This window comes from Balaenoptera physalus (assembly GCF_965194825.1).
Source record: "Balaenoptera physalus genome assembly, chromosome: 3".
Taxonomy (NCBI): domain Eukaryota; kingdom Metazoa; phylum Chordata; class Mammalia; order Artiodactyla; family Balaenopteridae; genus Balaenoptera; species Balaenoptera physalus.
Window position 1 is genome coordinate 143,278,658 of NC_138890.1, and position 15,415 is coordinate 143,294,072.

General features: G+C 38.3%; 1 protein-coding gene across 2 annotated transcripts in view; it reads left to right on the forward strand.

Moving 5' to 3' along the window:
• C6 (complement C6) overlaps window positions 1-15,415 on the forward strand; it is a 93,482-nt gene that overhangs the window by 23,084 nt on the left and 54,983 nt on the right. For both annotated transcript variants that reach the window (XM_082454513.1, XM_082454512.1), the window contains exon 7: window positions 4,166-4,366. In XM_082454513.1, the coding sequence (XP_082310639.1) occupies window positions 4,166-4,366 (201 nt within the window). The remainder of the gene's footprint in view (window positions 1-4,165; window positions 4,367-15,415) is intronic.

Here is a 15,415-nt window from a genome sequence, read left to right on the forward strand (position 1 = left end):
AGAGACCTTTTTCCAAAGAAAAAATGACATCAAAAAGTCTGTCAATGATGGAAGATGTATTCTATTCTTAAGATGTATTGAGTAGGCTTTGTAGACAGAGCTAAAACCCAAACATTTACATATAATATCATTATGTTGGAGGATGCTTTCTAACTCCTAAACAACCAATCCATAAGCTTACTTTCAAAACACAATACTTTCCAAAGAAACATACTGCCTATATTCTCTGCAAGCATCCCTTTTATACAGTTTTACAAGTAACAAATGTTAAGCTCGGCACAAGAGAGCAAATACGGGCTTAGGTAACACTTTACACTTATATGATACCTAGGGTTTTCAAAGTACTCGCATATGTTGTTTTACTCAAGTGCCATAACAACCTTCCCAGAAAGAGAAATTTATTTTATGTTCATCTTACTTACAGGAGATTTAGGATCATTGAAGTTAGAAACTTTCTCAGAGTAATGCAGCAAGTAAATGGCACAGTGGAATTAGAACTGCTGGCTCCTGGCTCCAAGTCCAGGGCTGCCTGTGCCAGATGAGACGTTGATAGTAATATCAAGAGAGATATTAATGACTCTGCAATGAGTGCCAGGTCCGAGTACCTTTCCTAAACTATCATTTAAAAGGTATCACCTGTGAAGTTCACCAATGGTGTGCCAGAGCCAGCTCTTCCAGCTTAAAAAAGCCAACTGTTAAATTTTCAGCATTTTTGCAAGCTGATTATTAAACACAGCCATTATTAAATATTAAATATATAACCTGACAATTAAATAAAGATATTAAAAACACAGGTGATAATTACTCAAAATGTATCACTTCTCAATTACTTTGCCACATTTGACCATTCTCTATGCCCTTGAGGTTGCTTACATCTATTGTATCTTAAAAATACTATATAATAATTTGCAGGACACAACACTTAACCATCAAAGCCAACTGTCAGTCTTTGCTAAACGTTATAAACCATTAATTGTCCCACCAAAAAATATTAATAATTTGCTACTGTGCATCTCTTCCCAAGTTTGAATTCAGGGGCATCATATAGGTAGCTTGAAATCAGCTATAGTAGGAATATTTATGCCACAAGAAAAGGCAAACGCTGTAGTAAATCACAGATTTTTTTTCCCTCTCAGAGAATTGGTTGTTAAACATTTACCAGCAGAATGTTGGATCCACCCATATAATTTAGTAACCCAAGCGTGCATGGCAAGTTACATCAGGAAATACAGCCTGAAAAATCCTCATTCAGAAGAAAGTAGACTCATTTCGTTATCCATGTAGTTCTGAAACTTGCCCAACCTTAAGAAGCTGCCTGAGCTGACCTCTAACTATACGTCATTGAACTTTAGATAATATTCAATTTCTGAGGAAGGTCTTGGTGATATTTCTTCAAACAAAGATTTGGAAAAGACCAGACCCAAGGTCACAGCTATTGGTTTACTTTCCACTGATCTCTTTATTACTTTGTTCATACCGTTAACAGGCAGCTGTGCAAATCTAAGCTATTCCTTACTGAAAACAGTAGAGGAAGAGAAATTCAGCAGGCATCTGACTTCCTTTCTTCTACAATATCGGAGCTTATTGAGACAGATGAAATCATGGGCTGGCTGGCACACAAAGATTAGAGGGGGCTCCTGAAAGGAAGGCAATTGGGCAACAAGTCAGAACGGAAGACCATAGGAAGAATTCTGCCCCTCAGGGATCTTCCAAACACTAAATACAGAGCTAAATACCATAAGATACAGAGCTAAATACCATAAGATCCCTGCACCAGTCCCCAGAGTTGTATCAGTGTCTCAGGAATCCTCCTCTCGTTTCTTTGGAGCTGCTGCTCGCTACCAGGTGTACGCTAAAGCACTTGCTGTCACCAGCAAACTACAGAGTGCAGTTACCACTAGACTTTTCATTGATTCTTACCAATATACTGACCTACCTAGACAAGGTCTCTTGCTATATCCCAAAGCCTCAAGCCTTCGTAGATCTGCAATGCCCCCAAAGCCTCCCTAAATCCCTTGTGAAATTCACAACTTCAGGTTCTGTCTCTAACCCTCACACCACAGAAACTAGGTGTCCCTCTGTCCCCTCCATTCCCCAAGTCTCTCTTAACTCTCTTCTGCCCCTCCCTACAAACCCAGCTCCTTTCTTCAAACACAAAAGTGAAAGTGTCAACACAGATAGAGCCCCAGGAGGTCATCAGCCCACAAGATCCACAGGTAGTCAGGATGGGCTAGGAAGAAGATGTAAAATGAGGATTAAACCTTTTCCCCAGAGTTTGCTTAACATCTCTTCCTGGGAAAAGCTAGGAAGATGGAGCTAATCAGAGCCCACCAGCTGTTCCTTACACCTCACGAAAAGAACTCATCTTCCTCCTTTCAAATGTTGTCTTGGCTTTCCATATTCCCATTCATGGAACAGCATTCCCATTCATTCATTCATTCTCTCTCTCTCTCTCTTTCTCTCTTTCTCTCTCTCCCACACACACACACATACACATTTACTTGGTCAAAAACTTCTGTTGACTTACCTCCTAAATATCTTTCAAATCCACCACTTTCTCTCTACCCAACCACCATTCCCCTATGCCTGGCCATTCTCCTGAATCACTTGGCTGATTGCAACAGTTTTTTAAACTGCTCTCCTTGCCTCTACTTATTTATCTGTAGTTAACATGATCTTTGCAAAACAAATGTGATGACAAACATTCTCAATTTTTCAATCACTCAAATAATATTTTTAAAGAACTTATCAGATGCAAAATCTTGTATTTAGAAGTCAACTCAGATGCTTTAGCAGGGCATACAAGGCCAGGCCCCAGTTTCCCAGTTCAATCTAATTTTTCAGCACTGCTCATCTATAAAACTGCCTTCCCACCAAGCCAATATAGGTGGTCAGATTTTCTCTGAGCTTCTGCCCAGGATACCCAATGCCCCTACCTTACATGCAAATATTGTTTTCTTTAGGCTGACACATCTTTTCTTGTGTGAGAGTTAATTTATAAAATAAAATATTTGTAGTCTGAGTTTTTTTAGGCAAATGGTAAAGAAATGTCAACAACTACATTTAAATATGGCTGTACTGCTTTGTTGTTAACAGATGAGCTTCATTTGTGGACATTTTAAATGCTAACTAGCAGGTACTGCAATGTCTCAAAGGAACACTGAACTTTTGACTGTATTTTACTGTTGAGCAAGATTCTTTTGCAGCTGGGTTATTTCTTCTCTTGACTAATTGTGCAAGCTATTTAATTGTGACAGGTGGTTTGCCTCACAGTGCATTTTAATATTGAATATTTTAAAACAAGAGATTTTTCCATTGCAAACCAGACAAGCATTTTTTTTTATTGGAATATAGTTGATTTATAATGTTGTGTTAGTTTCAGATGTACAGACAAGCGTTTTTAACATAAAGAAGTACTCTTCAATCAATTTACTTTGCAACTTTAAAAAATTTGTCCATTGTTCTCTTCTTACCAGCAAAACCATAACAAGGATTTACCTTGGACTTGGCAAATACCTGCTCCACTCATAATTCAAGTCCCACTGGCTGTTTTTTTTCTTCTTCCCAGACCCAGTCAGGTGAAAACTGATAACCACCCACCCGGCAAAACCAATGGATTATTTGATTATTTGTCCTCTGTCTTGCAGACTTGGCCAGTGGAGTGCTAATGCCCAACCTATGAATAAGACTAAAGGGTTGGTGATGGAGCCAGAGCAGGGTAGGACAGGATCTGCCCTCCCCTTTTCTAAGCCTCACTTTTCTGAAAGATACCTTCCATTAGCTTGCAAATGGCATCAAGTTCACAGGCAGACTAAAAATAACTCTCTATTCTTATCACCTCACTAAATCTCAGTTATGGAGTCATTTCCTTGATAGAGGTTTCCCTGGTATTGCCTCTCTGAGTTTTATAGTTATTTGTGACACTCCCCTTGGCAACACAACACTACCCACATTGAATTAAGTATCTGTGATTATCTTTCTTCCTCAATAAACTTTGACTCCCTGAAGACAGGGAATAACACTATACCTCGTTCTCTAGCAAGATGGGTCCTCTACAAACCATTTACTGAATGCATAAATGAATGAATGATCATTGCATTAAGTGTTCACGAGTAACTCCAATAGTTCCTAAATTACGTCTTACTTCATATGGATTTTTCTCCAGGTACAAACTGAAGAAGATGATTTGGAAACAGGTTTCTACGAGGATTTAATTTCTCTTGAAGTTAATAAAGATCAACAAGGTTTAGCTTTTGGCCAAGAGGAGAGCTCTTTTCATGTACCAATTTTTTATTCCTCAAAGAGAAGGCAAAGCAGCACCCACAATTCTGCCTTCAAACAAGCCATTCAAGCCTCCTACAAAAAGGTAAAGAAATGGCTCCTGTTCTTTTTATTCTTTCCTGAAAATTAACACCAATTCCAGCAATCATGCAAGGAGAAAGAGAGAGTTTTTAATATCAAATGAATAGGATTTCTAACACAGATTTAAACAGACTTACTTTTTTGTGGTTATATCCCACTTCAAAAGTTATAGAGATAATATGTATAATAATGCTTCTTTTTTGTGTGCATTTGGCTATGTTTATGGTTGTGTTCTCTTTAACTTTTTTCTCATTATTTTAGGTGTATTTCTTATAAATCACATGCCACAAAATGTTCCTTTTTAAATGTGATCTGACAGTCTAGGGTCTTTGCTAGAGAAATTCAGCCAACTTATATTTAGTATCTCCCCTGAAATATTTGATGGTATTTCTTCCATCTTTAATTTTTCATACTCAACTTTGTTGCTGGTTTCCTATTTCTTTACTTTTGTTTTTTCCAGTCATATTTCTGTTTACTCCTTTTTGTCCTTTTGGTTATTTTGGAAGTTCTACTAAACGTTTAAATTCTGCTGGTAGTTACCTTTCTCTAGTTAACAAGCATAATTAAACATATGTTTTTCTTTTATCACTTGAAGTAATATCTGTAGCCTCCCAAAGGATGTTTTATTTACCTATTCCCCACATCCCATTCCAAAGATCTCCTTGAAAACATATTTTCTTGTCTTTCCCAACACTATCATCACAGGGCTCCAAAACCTCAGTTTTATTGAGGTAGTTCAAAATCTTTGTATTTCAAGTTATTCCTAGGATTCCTAGGGATTGTTTTGTATTCATTTATATATTATATATGTTCATTTGTAATTTATTCAGGTTCTTGTCTCCCCAATTAACAATTCCTCACATAACACTTATAAATTCCAAGTTCATAATCTGTATTTTATATTTGCATTATATTTTATATATGTATTTCTATATATGTGTGTATATGTATGTGTGTGTGTGTATATATATATATATATATATGTATATATCCATCCCATATACTCATTACTGTTTCCTCTTCTTTCATCTTCCCTTTCTTGAGATCCTGTTCTCATTCAATAACCATATTTTTAGTATTTTCTTCAGGGAGGATACATGCAAAGTATATACCCTAAATCCTTATGAATCTACAAATGCCTACCTTTTCACTGAGCAATAAAGATAAAGAACATCATGGCTGGATAAAGGAATCTTGGAACATTGTCTTCTTTTCTTCAGAGTTGGTGGATGTTATTCCACTATCTTCTAATTTCTATTGTTACATAGGAAAAATTACATGTAAGTTGATCTTTCTTTTGTTTTCTCTCTGGAAATTTACAATTTTTTTATACTCTAAGTATTGGACTTTTTCCACTAATCTTGCCAGAAACTAATGGAACTCTTTCAGTATATTAAAATTCATCTTCTTCCATTAATTTTTCCTCATCTGTTCCTGTTTCTTTTATTATTTGCTTGTAAAATCTCCTAGATATGTATTCCAACTCTTAAATGATTTAGGGGATAGACATTTTCTATTAGGCATTTTTAGACACTTACAAGTGTCTTTTAAAATGGTATCTGTTCCTCATTACAACCACCACTCTAAGTAGGATTTGTTCTTTTGAAAGAGACGAATGGGGAGACTGAGCCATGAATCACAGAACCTGAGGGGAGAGGTGAAAAGAATAGACAGAGGTACCAACACCAGAACCAATGGCACCAACACTGGAGAGAACCATTTTATGGCTCCTCCTGTTTTTACCATAGTGCCCCTCATATTTTTTAATTTATTAATCCATTCATTCATACATTTATGTAAATATAAGAACTTATAGCACTATATAGATAATCTTTCCAAGCATTTCATTTATCTTCAAAAGAACCCTAAAAGGTAATAGTGGATTTTTTTTTTGCTTTATTTTTATTTTTTAAATTGAAGTATAGTTGATTTACAATATTGTGTTAGTTTCGGGTGTATGGCAAAGTGATTCAGTTATACATATATATATATATATATATATATATATGTATATACACATATACATATGTATATATTCTTTTTCGGATTCTTTTCCATTATAGGTTACTACAACATATTGAATATAGTTCCTTGTGCTGTATGGTAGGACCTTGTTGGTTATCTATTTTATTTATAGTAGTGTGTATCTCTTAATCACAAACTCCTAATTTATCCCCCCCCCACCTTTCCCCTTTGGCAACCATAAGTTTGTTTTCGAAGTCTGTGAATCTGTTTCTGTTTTGTAAATAAGTTCATTTGTACTGTTGGTTTTTTTAGATTCTGCATATAAGCAACATCATATGACATTTGGCTTTTTCTGACTTACTTCTGTCTGACATACTTCACTTAGTATGATAATTTCTAGGTCCATCCATGTTGCTGGATAATAATTTTTTAATGTACTGTTGAGTCCAGTTGTGTCACTGGTGAAGTCAACTTGATAACAGTGTTCTTTGAATGGGAGACTGATCACTGTTTTGCTGAAATCCAAATGTACCACATCCATAGCAGAGGTTCAACCTCCAAGTGGAGGAATGCAGGACTTAGTTCCTGGCCTCTTCTCTCTAGCTGTCTCAGGCCCTTGGAGATGCCATCCAGACTCATGGCTTCAAATACTATCTACATGTTGATGAAGCCAAAATTTATGTTTCCAGCACTGTCAGTTGAACTCTATTCCAAATGCTTGTTCAACATTTCAACTTGGATTTTAATAAGCAACTCAAAGACAGCATGTCCAAAACTGGGCTCTTGATATTTCTCCCTGCTGTAACTTGTCCCTTTCCCAGTCTTCTCCATCTTGGGAAAGGCAATTCTAACTGTGCAAGTGGCTGTGAGTAAAGACCTTGAGGACATGATTGATTCCTTTCTTTTCTTCACATCCCTATATACAATCGATCAGCAAATCCTACTGGCTCTGCCTTAAAAATACATCCAAATTCTGACCATGTTCCATCACCTCCACAGCTACCATCCATGACTCAAGACACTATGGCCTGGATAATGCCAATAGATATCCAAGGGGTCTTCTTCCTTCATCTTTAACTGTCTTTCAGTCTATTTTCAACAGAGCAGCCAGAGTGATACCAACTGGATACTGGCTATAAATCATACCATTCTGCTGCTCAAACCCTCAAAGATTAAAAGCTTAAGTCTGTCCATTGACCTACAAGACCCCTCATTATTTTTCTGCCTTCATCCCCCATTATTCTCCCCTGTCCTCATTCAATTCAGCTTATAATGCCTCCTCACTGTTCCTCAAACACAGGCTGGTCACATCCTTACCCCAGGACCTTTGCACAAGCTGTTCCATCTACAAGCTTTCCCCTGAGATTTATGCTTGCCTTCCTTTCATTTTTTTTTTTAAACTGGAGTATAGTTGGTTTACGCTGCTGTGTCAGTTTCTGCTGTATAGCAAAGTGAATCAGCCATACGTATACATATATCCCCTCTTTTTTGGATTTCCTTCCCATTTAGGTCACACAGAGCACCAAATAGAGTTTCCTGTGCTATACAGTAGGTTCCCATTAGTTATCTATTTTATGCGTAGGAGTGTATATATGTCAATTCCAATCTCCCAATTCATCTCACCCCCTGTTTCCCCCTTGGTATCCATACCTTTGCTCTCTACGTCTCTGTCTCTTTTACTGCTTTGCAAATAAGATCATCAATACCATTTTTCTAGATTCCACAAATATGCATTAATATGCCATATTTGTTTTCTCTTTCTGACTTACTTCACTCTATGTGACAGTCTCTGGGTCCATCCACATCTCTACAAATGACCCAATTTCATTCCCTTTTATGACTGAGTAATATTCCATTGTATATACATACCACATCTTCTTTATCCATTGCTCTGTTGATGGACATTTAGGTTGCTTCCATGACCTGGCTATTGTAAATAGTGCTGCAATGAACACTGTGGTGCATGTGTCTTTTTGAATTATGGTTTTCTCTGGGTATATGCCCAGTAGTGGGATTGCTGGGTCATATGGTAGTTCTATTTTTAGTTGTTTAAGGAACGATACTGTTCTCCGCAGTGGCTATATCAATTTACATTCCCACCAACAGTGTAAGAGGGCTCCCTTTTCTCCACACCCTCTCCAACATTTACTGTTTGTAGGTATTTTTGATGATAGCCATTCTGACTGGCGTGAGATGATACCTCATTGTAGTTTTGATTTTCATTTCTCTAATGATTAGTGATGTTGAGCAACTTATCATGTATCTCTTGGCCATCTGTATGTCTTCTTTGGAGAAATGTCTATTTAGGTCTTCTGCCCATTTTTAGATTGGGTGGTTTGTTTTTTTGATATTGAGCTGCATGAGCTTTTTCTATACATTGGAGATTAATCCCTTGTCAGTTGCTTCATTTGCAAATATTGTCTCCCATTCTGAAGGGTGTCTTTTCATCTTGCTTATGGTTTCCTTTGCTGTGCAAAAGATTTTAACTTTCATTAGGTCTCATTAGTTTATGTTTGTTTTTTATTTTCATTACTCTAAGAGGTGGGTCACAAAAGATCTTGCTGTGATTTATGTCAAAAAGTGCTCTGCCTACTTTGCCTCTAAGAGTTTTATAGTGTCTGGCCTTACATCTAGGTCTTTAATCCATTTTGAGTTTATTTTTGTGTATGGTGTTGCATTCTTTTACATGTAGCTGTCCAGTTTTCCCAGTACCTCTTATTGAAGAGACTGTCTTTTCTCCATTGTATATTCTTGCCTCCTTTGTCATAGATTGGGTGACCATAGGTGGTGGGTTCCACTGATCTATATTTCTGATTTTGTGCCAGTACCATATTGTCTTGATTACAGTAGCTTTTTAGTATAGTCTGAAGTCAGGGAGTCTGATTCCCCCAGCTCCGTTTTTCTTTCTCAAGATTGCTTTGGCTATTCAGGGCTTTTTGTGTATCCAAACAAATAATAAAATTTTATGTTCTACTTCTGTGAAAAATGCCATTGGTAATTTGATAGGGATTGCACTGAACCTGTAGATTGCTTTGGGTAGTATAGTCATTTTCACAGCATTGATTCTTCCAATCCAAGAACATGGTATATCTCTCCATCTGTTTGTATCATCTTTAATTTCTTCCATCAGTGTCTTATAGTTTTCTGCATACAGGTCTTTTGCCTCCTTAGGTAGGTTTATTCCTAGGTATTTTATTCTTTTTGTTGCAGTGGTAAATGGGAGTGTTTCCTTAATTTCTCTTTCTGATCTTTTATTGTTAGTGTATAGGAATGCAAGGCATTACTGTGTATTAATTTTGTATCCTGCAACTTTACTAAATTCATTGAATAGCTCTAGTAGTTTTCTGGTGGCATCTTTAGCATTCTCTATGTATACTATCATGTCATCTGCAAACAGTGACTGTTTTACTTCTTCTTTTCCAATTTGTATTCCTTTTATTTCTTTTTCTTCTCTGATTGCTGTGGCTAGGACTTCCAGAACTATGTTGAATAATAGTGGCAAGAGTGGACACCCTTGTTTGTTCCTGATCTTAGTGGAAATGGGTTCAGTTTTTCACCATTGAGAATGATGTTTGCTGTGGGTTTGTTGTATATGGCCTTTATTATGTTGAGGTAGTTTCCCTCTATGCTCACTTTCTGGAGAGTTTTTATCATAAATGGGTGTTGAATTTTGTCAAAAGCTTTTTCTGCATCTACTGAGATGATCATATGGTTTTTATTCTTCAATTTGTTAATATGGTGTATCACATTGATTTGATTTGCATATATTGAAGAATCTTTGCATCCCTGGGATAAACCCCACTTGATCATGGTGCATGATCCTTTTAATGTGTTGTTGGATTCTGTTTGCTAGCATTTTGTTGAGGATTTTTGCATCTATGTTCATCAGTGATATTGGCCTGTAATTTTCTTTTTTGTGACATCTTTGTCTGGTTTTGGTATCAGGGTGATGGCAGCCTTATAGAATGAGCTTGGGAGTGTTCCTCCCTCTGTGACTTTTTGGAAGAGTTTGAGAAGGATGCGTGTAAGCTCTTCTCTAAAAGTTTAATAGAATTTGCCTGTGAAGCCATCTGGTCCTGGACCTTTATTTGTTGGAAGATTTAATCACAGTTTCAATTTCATTACCTGTGATTGGTCTATTCATATTTTCTATTTCTTCCTGGTTCAGTCTTGGAAGGCTGTACTTTTCTAAGAACTTGTCCATTTCTTCCATGTTGTCCATTTTATTGGCATATAGTTGCTTGTAGTAGTTTCTTATGATGCTTTGTATTTCTGCGGTGTCAGTTGTAACTTCTCCTTTTTCATTTCTAATTTTATTGATTTGAGTCCTCTCCCTTTTTTTCTTGATGAGTCTGGCAAAAGACAATTTTGTTTGTCTTCTCAAAGAAGCAGCGTTTAGTTTTATTGATCTTTGCTATTGTTTTCTTTGTTTCCATTTCATTTATTTCTGCTCTGATCTTTATGATTTCTTTCCTTATACTAACTTTAGGGGTTTTTGTTGTTGTTGTTGTTCTTCTTCTTCTTTCCTTAGTTGCTTTAGGTGTAAGGTTAGGTTGTTTATTTGAGATATTTCTTGTTTCTTGAGGTAAGATTGTATTGCTATAAACTTCCCTCTTAGAACTGCTTTTCCTGCATCCCATAGGTTTTGGATCATTGTGTTTTTGTTGTCATTTGTCTCTAGGTATTCTTTGATTTGCTCTTTGATTTCTTCAGTGATCTCTTTGCTATTTAGTAACGTATTGTTTAGCTTCCATGTGTTTGTGTTTTTTACAGTTTTTTCTGTAATTTATTTTAATTTCATAGTGTTGTGGTTGGAAAAGATGCTTGTTATGATTTCAATTTTCTTAAATTTATTGAGGCTTGATTTGTGACCCAAGATATGATGTATCCTGGAGAATGTTCCATGTTCACTTGAGAAGAAAGTTTATACTTTTGTTTTTGGATGGAATGTCCTGTAAATATAAATTAAGTCCATCTGCGCTAATGTGTCATTTAAAGCTTGTGTTTCCTTATTAATTTTCTGTCTGGATGATCTGTCCATTGTTGAAAGTGGGGTATTAAAGTCCCCTACTATGAATGTGTTACTGTCAGTTTCCCCTTTTATGGCTGTTGGCATTTGCTTTATGTATTGAGGTGCTCCTAAGTTAGGTGCATAAATATTTACAATTGTTATACCTTCTTCTTGTATTGATCCCTTGATCATTATGTAGTGTCCTTCCTTGTCTCTTTTAACATTCTTTATTTTAATGTCCATTTTATCTAATATGAGTATGGTTACTCCAGCTTTCTTTTGATTTCCATTTGCATGGAATATCTTTTTCCATCCCCTCACTTTCAGTCTGTATGTGTCCCTAGGTCTGAAGTGGGTCTCTTGTAGAGAGCATATATATGGGTCTTGTTTTTGTATCCATTCAGCCAGTCTGTGTCTTTTTGTTGGAGCACTTAATCCATTTACATTCAAGGTAATTAGCGATATGTATGTTCTTATTACCATTTTCTTAATTGTTTTGGGTTTGTTTTTGTGGGTCTTTTTCTTCTCTTGTGTTTTCCACCTAGAGAAGTTCCTTTAACATTTATTGTAAAGCTGGTTTGGTGGTGCTGAATTCTCATAGCTTTTGCTTGTCTGTAAAGCTTTTGATTTCTGTCAAATCTGAATGAGCTCTTTGCTAGGTAGAGTAATCTTGATTGTAAGTTTTTCCTTTTCATCACTTTAAATATATCCTGCCATTCACATCTGGCCTGCAGAGTTTCTGCTGAAAAATCTGCTGATAATCTTCTGGAGATTCTCTTGTATGTTATTTGTTGCTTTTCCATTGCTGCTCTTAATATTTTTTTCTTTTTATTTAATTTTTGTTAATTTGATTAATATGTATCTAGGCGTTTTTCTTCTTGGGTTTATCCTGTATGGGACTTTTTGCACTTCCTGGACTTGGGTGACTATGTCCTCTCCCATGTTAGGGAAGTTTTCAACTATAATCTCTTCAAATATTTTCTCAGACCTTTATCTTTCTCTTCTTCTGGAACCCCTATAATTCGAATGTTGGTGCATTTAATGTTGTCCCAGAGATCTCTGAGACTCTCCTCATTTCTTTTCATTCTTTTTTCTTTATTCTGCTCTGCAGCAGTGAATTTCACCATTCTGTCTTCCAGCTCACTTGCCCATCTTCTGCCTCAGTTATTCTTCTACTGATTACTCTAACGTATTTTTCATTTCTGTTATTGTGTTCTTCATCACTGATTGTTCTTTAGTTCTTCTAGGTCTTTGTTAAACATTTCTTGTATCTTCTCAATCCATGCCTCCATTCTATTTCCGAGATCTTGGATCATATTTACTATCATTACTCTGAATTCTTTTTTAGGTAGATTGCCTATTTCCTCTTCATTTATTTGGTCTTGTGAGTTTTTACCTTGCTCCTTTGTCTGCAACATATTTCTCTGTCATTTCATTTTGTCTAACGTACTGTGTTTGTGGTCTCCTTTCGGTAGGCTACAGTGTTGTAGTTCCTCTTGCTTCTGTTGTCTGCTCCCTGGTGGGTGAAGTTGGTCCAGGTGCTTGTGTAGGTTTCCTGGTGGGAGGGACTGGTGCCTGTGCTCTGGTGGATGGACCTTAGTCTTTTCCTTCTGATGGACTGGACCACATCAGTTGGTGTGTTTTGCGGTTTCTGTGAGCTTAGTACGACTTTTGGCAGCCTGTCCACTGATGGATGAGGTTGTGTTCCTGTCCTGCTGGTTGTTTGGTGTGAGGTGTCCAGCACTGGAGCCTGCATGCAGTTGGGCGGAGCTGGGTCTTGGTGTCAAGATGGATATCTCCAGGAGAGCACACACCGATTAATATTTCCTGGGCCTGGGAGTTCTCTGGTGGTCCAGCATCCTGGACTTGGCACTCCCACCCTGGATGCCTAGGCCTGACCCCTGGCGGGGAACCAAGAGCCCACAAGCTGCACAATGTGGCCAGAGAAAAAAGGAAAAGAAAACAAACAGATAAACAGAACCCAATACAAAAGACAAAAACAAAAACAAACAGCAAAACAACACAAAAAAAGGAAAAAAGAAAACAGACAGACAAAACCCAAGACAAATGATAAAAACAAAACCAAATAAAAACAAAGAAATGACCAAAAAAACAAAGAAAACAAAAAAAAGGAGAACAAACAAAACAGCTCAAAAATGAAAACAATCAAAGACTAATTTAACAAAAGCAAAAAATAAAAAACTAAACAAAAACAGAAAGCAAACTAAATAAAAGGCAAAGAAACCATAAAACAAACACACGAAATGACGAAAAACAAAAAAAAGAACAAAAACAAGGAAAAAAACCACAAAACAACAAAAAAGTAAAGTAAAAATAGAAAATTTTTAAAAATATTAAAAAATAAAATATAAGACATAAAAACAACAAAAACTGAACAAAATGAAACAAACAAAAAAGAATAATAGTGATAAGAATATTTTCCTGGGGCCTCCGCTGTCAGTGTCCTTGCTCCCACAGTGAGCCACAGCCAAAATCCACCTCCCCAGGAGGCCCTCCAATACCTCTAGGTAGGTCTCGACCCTCTGTGGGCTCTGTAGGGACAGCTCAGACTCTGACCTGGCCCAGCTTCCGTGTGTACTTGCCCTCAAAGTCCACTGCTGTTAAAGCTAGACAGGTCTCTGTTGTGGGAACACTCATTGTCTATTCAGGTATTCCACAGATGCGGGATTTACCAAGCTGATCATGGGAATTTAATCCACGGCTTGTACAGCTGCATGGAATGATTTCCTCCTCCTTAGTCACACCACCACTGAGGCTCAGCTTTGGTTTTGGACCCACCTCTGCATGTGTGCCCCCCTCCGACATCTGTTCCCTGCCAAGGCAAGAGAGGGCAAAAGCCACACTTGATTGGAGCACACTTACTCAATCAGGCCAGGGAGGGGTATGGCAGCCACAACTGAGGTGTGTGTGAAGTGTCCGTGGCAGCAGAGACCAACAGGCAGTTGCAACAGACTGGGATGCACTCACTCTGGTGGGAGTCCCTCCCAGTGCCGCAGAGGCAGGGGCTAGCATGTGGAGGCAGTGTCGGCCCTGCCCCTTGAGCACCACTCAACAGTGGCACCTCAGTTCCTAGGCAGACCACACTTCTTCTAGGGGCATTCCTGGCCTCAGAGCCCCTCACTCCCATCCCCTGTTGTATCTGTGCAGCCAACAGTGGTCCTTTCCCCATATATGCTCTCTTAACCCCACACTTTAGCACTCATCCCTGGCCAGCACTGGCAGATTCCCATCTCAGGCAGGGGCACCCAGGGCTGATCCCCGAGGAGGCTTTGGCATGGGCCGGGCTCAGGAACCTGGAGCCTATGCAGGCAGAGGAGGCCTTGGATTGAGGGGCAGGTGAGCCTGCTCAGATGGGTGCTCCTCCCAGTGCCCGCGGAGGCCAAAACTGTTGGGTGGGGAAGGAGGTTGCAATGGCGGCCCCAGCCCTTGTGTGCCACTCAACAATGACTTCTTGCTTGCATGGTGTCCCAGACTTCTGTAAATTTTCCCGGTTGTGGAGCTCCTTACTCCTGTCCCTTCAGGCTGTCTTTTCACAGCCAACAGCTGTCCCCTCCCTGGGTCCATGCTCCAAACCCCACTTTCCAGCACCCAGCCCCCCTCTGCACCAGGAGACACACGACTCGGTCTGGGACGTGCAGAGCTGTGTTGTAGACCATGTGCACAGTTCTTACTTTGTCCTGCCTTCCACAGACGGTCTGCTGCATTCCCCTTCGATCCTCTGAAGGTCCCTTTCTGTCCCAGCTGATTTCCCCACCATGAGGGGGTTTTACTGAGTGCAGGAACCTTTCCTCACCTTTGGCTTCCCACCAGGGGTACTGGTCCCTTTTTTGATTCCTTTTTTCTTTTTTTCTTTCTTTTGTCTTACCCAGTCGTGAGGGGATTTTTCTTGTCCTTTTAGGCGTCCAAAGTCTTCCGCTAATGTTCAGCAGGTGCTCTGTGAGAATTCTTCCATTTGTAGATGTATTCTTTTTTTTTTTTTTATTGGGATGTAGTTGCTTTACAATGTTTTGTTAGTTTCTGCTGTACAATGAAGTGAATCAAATATATGTATACATA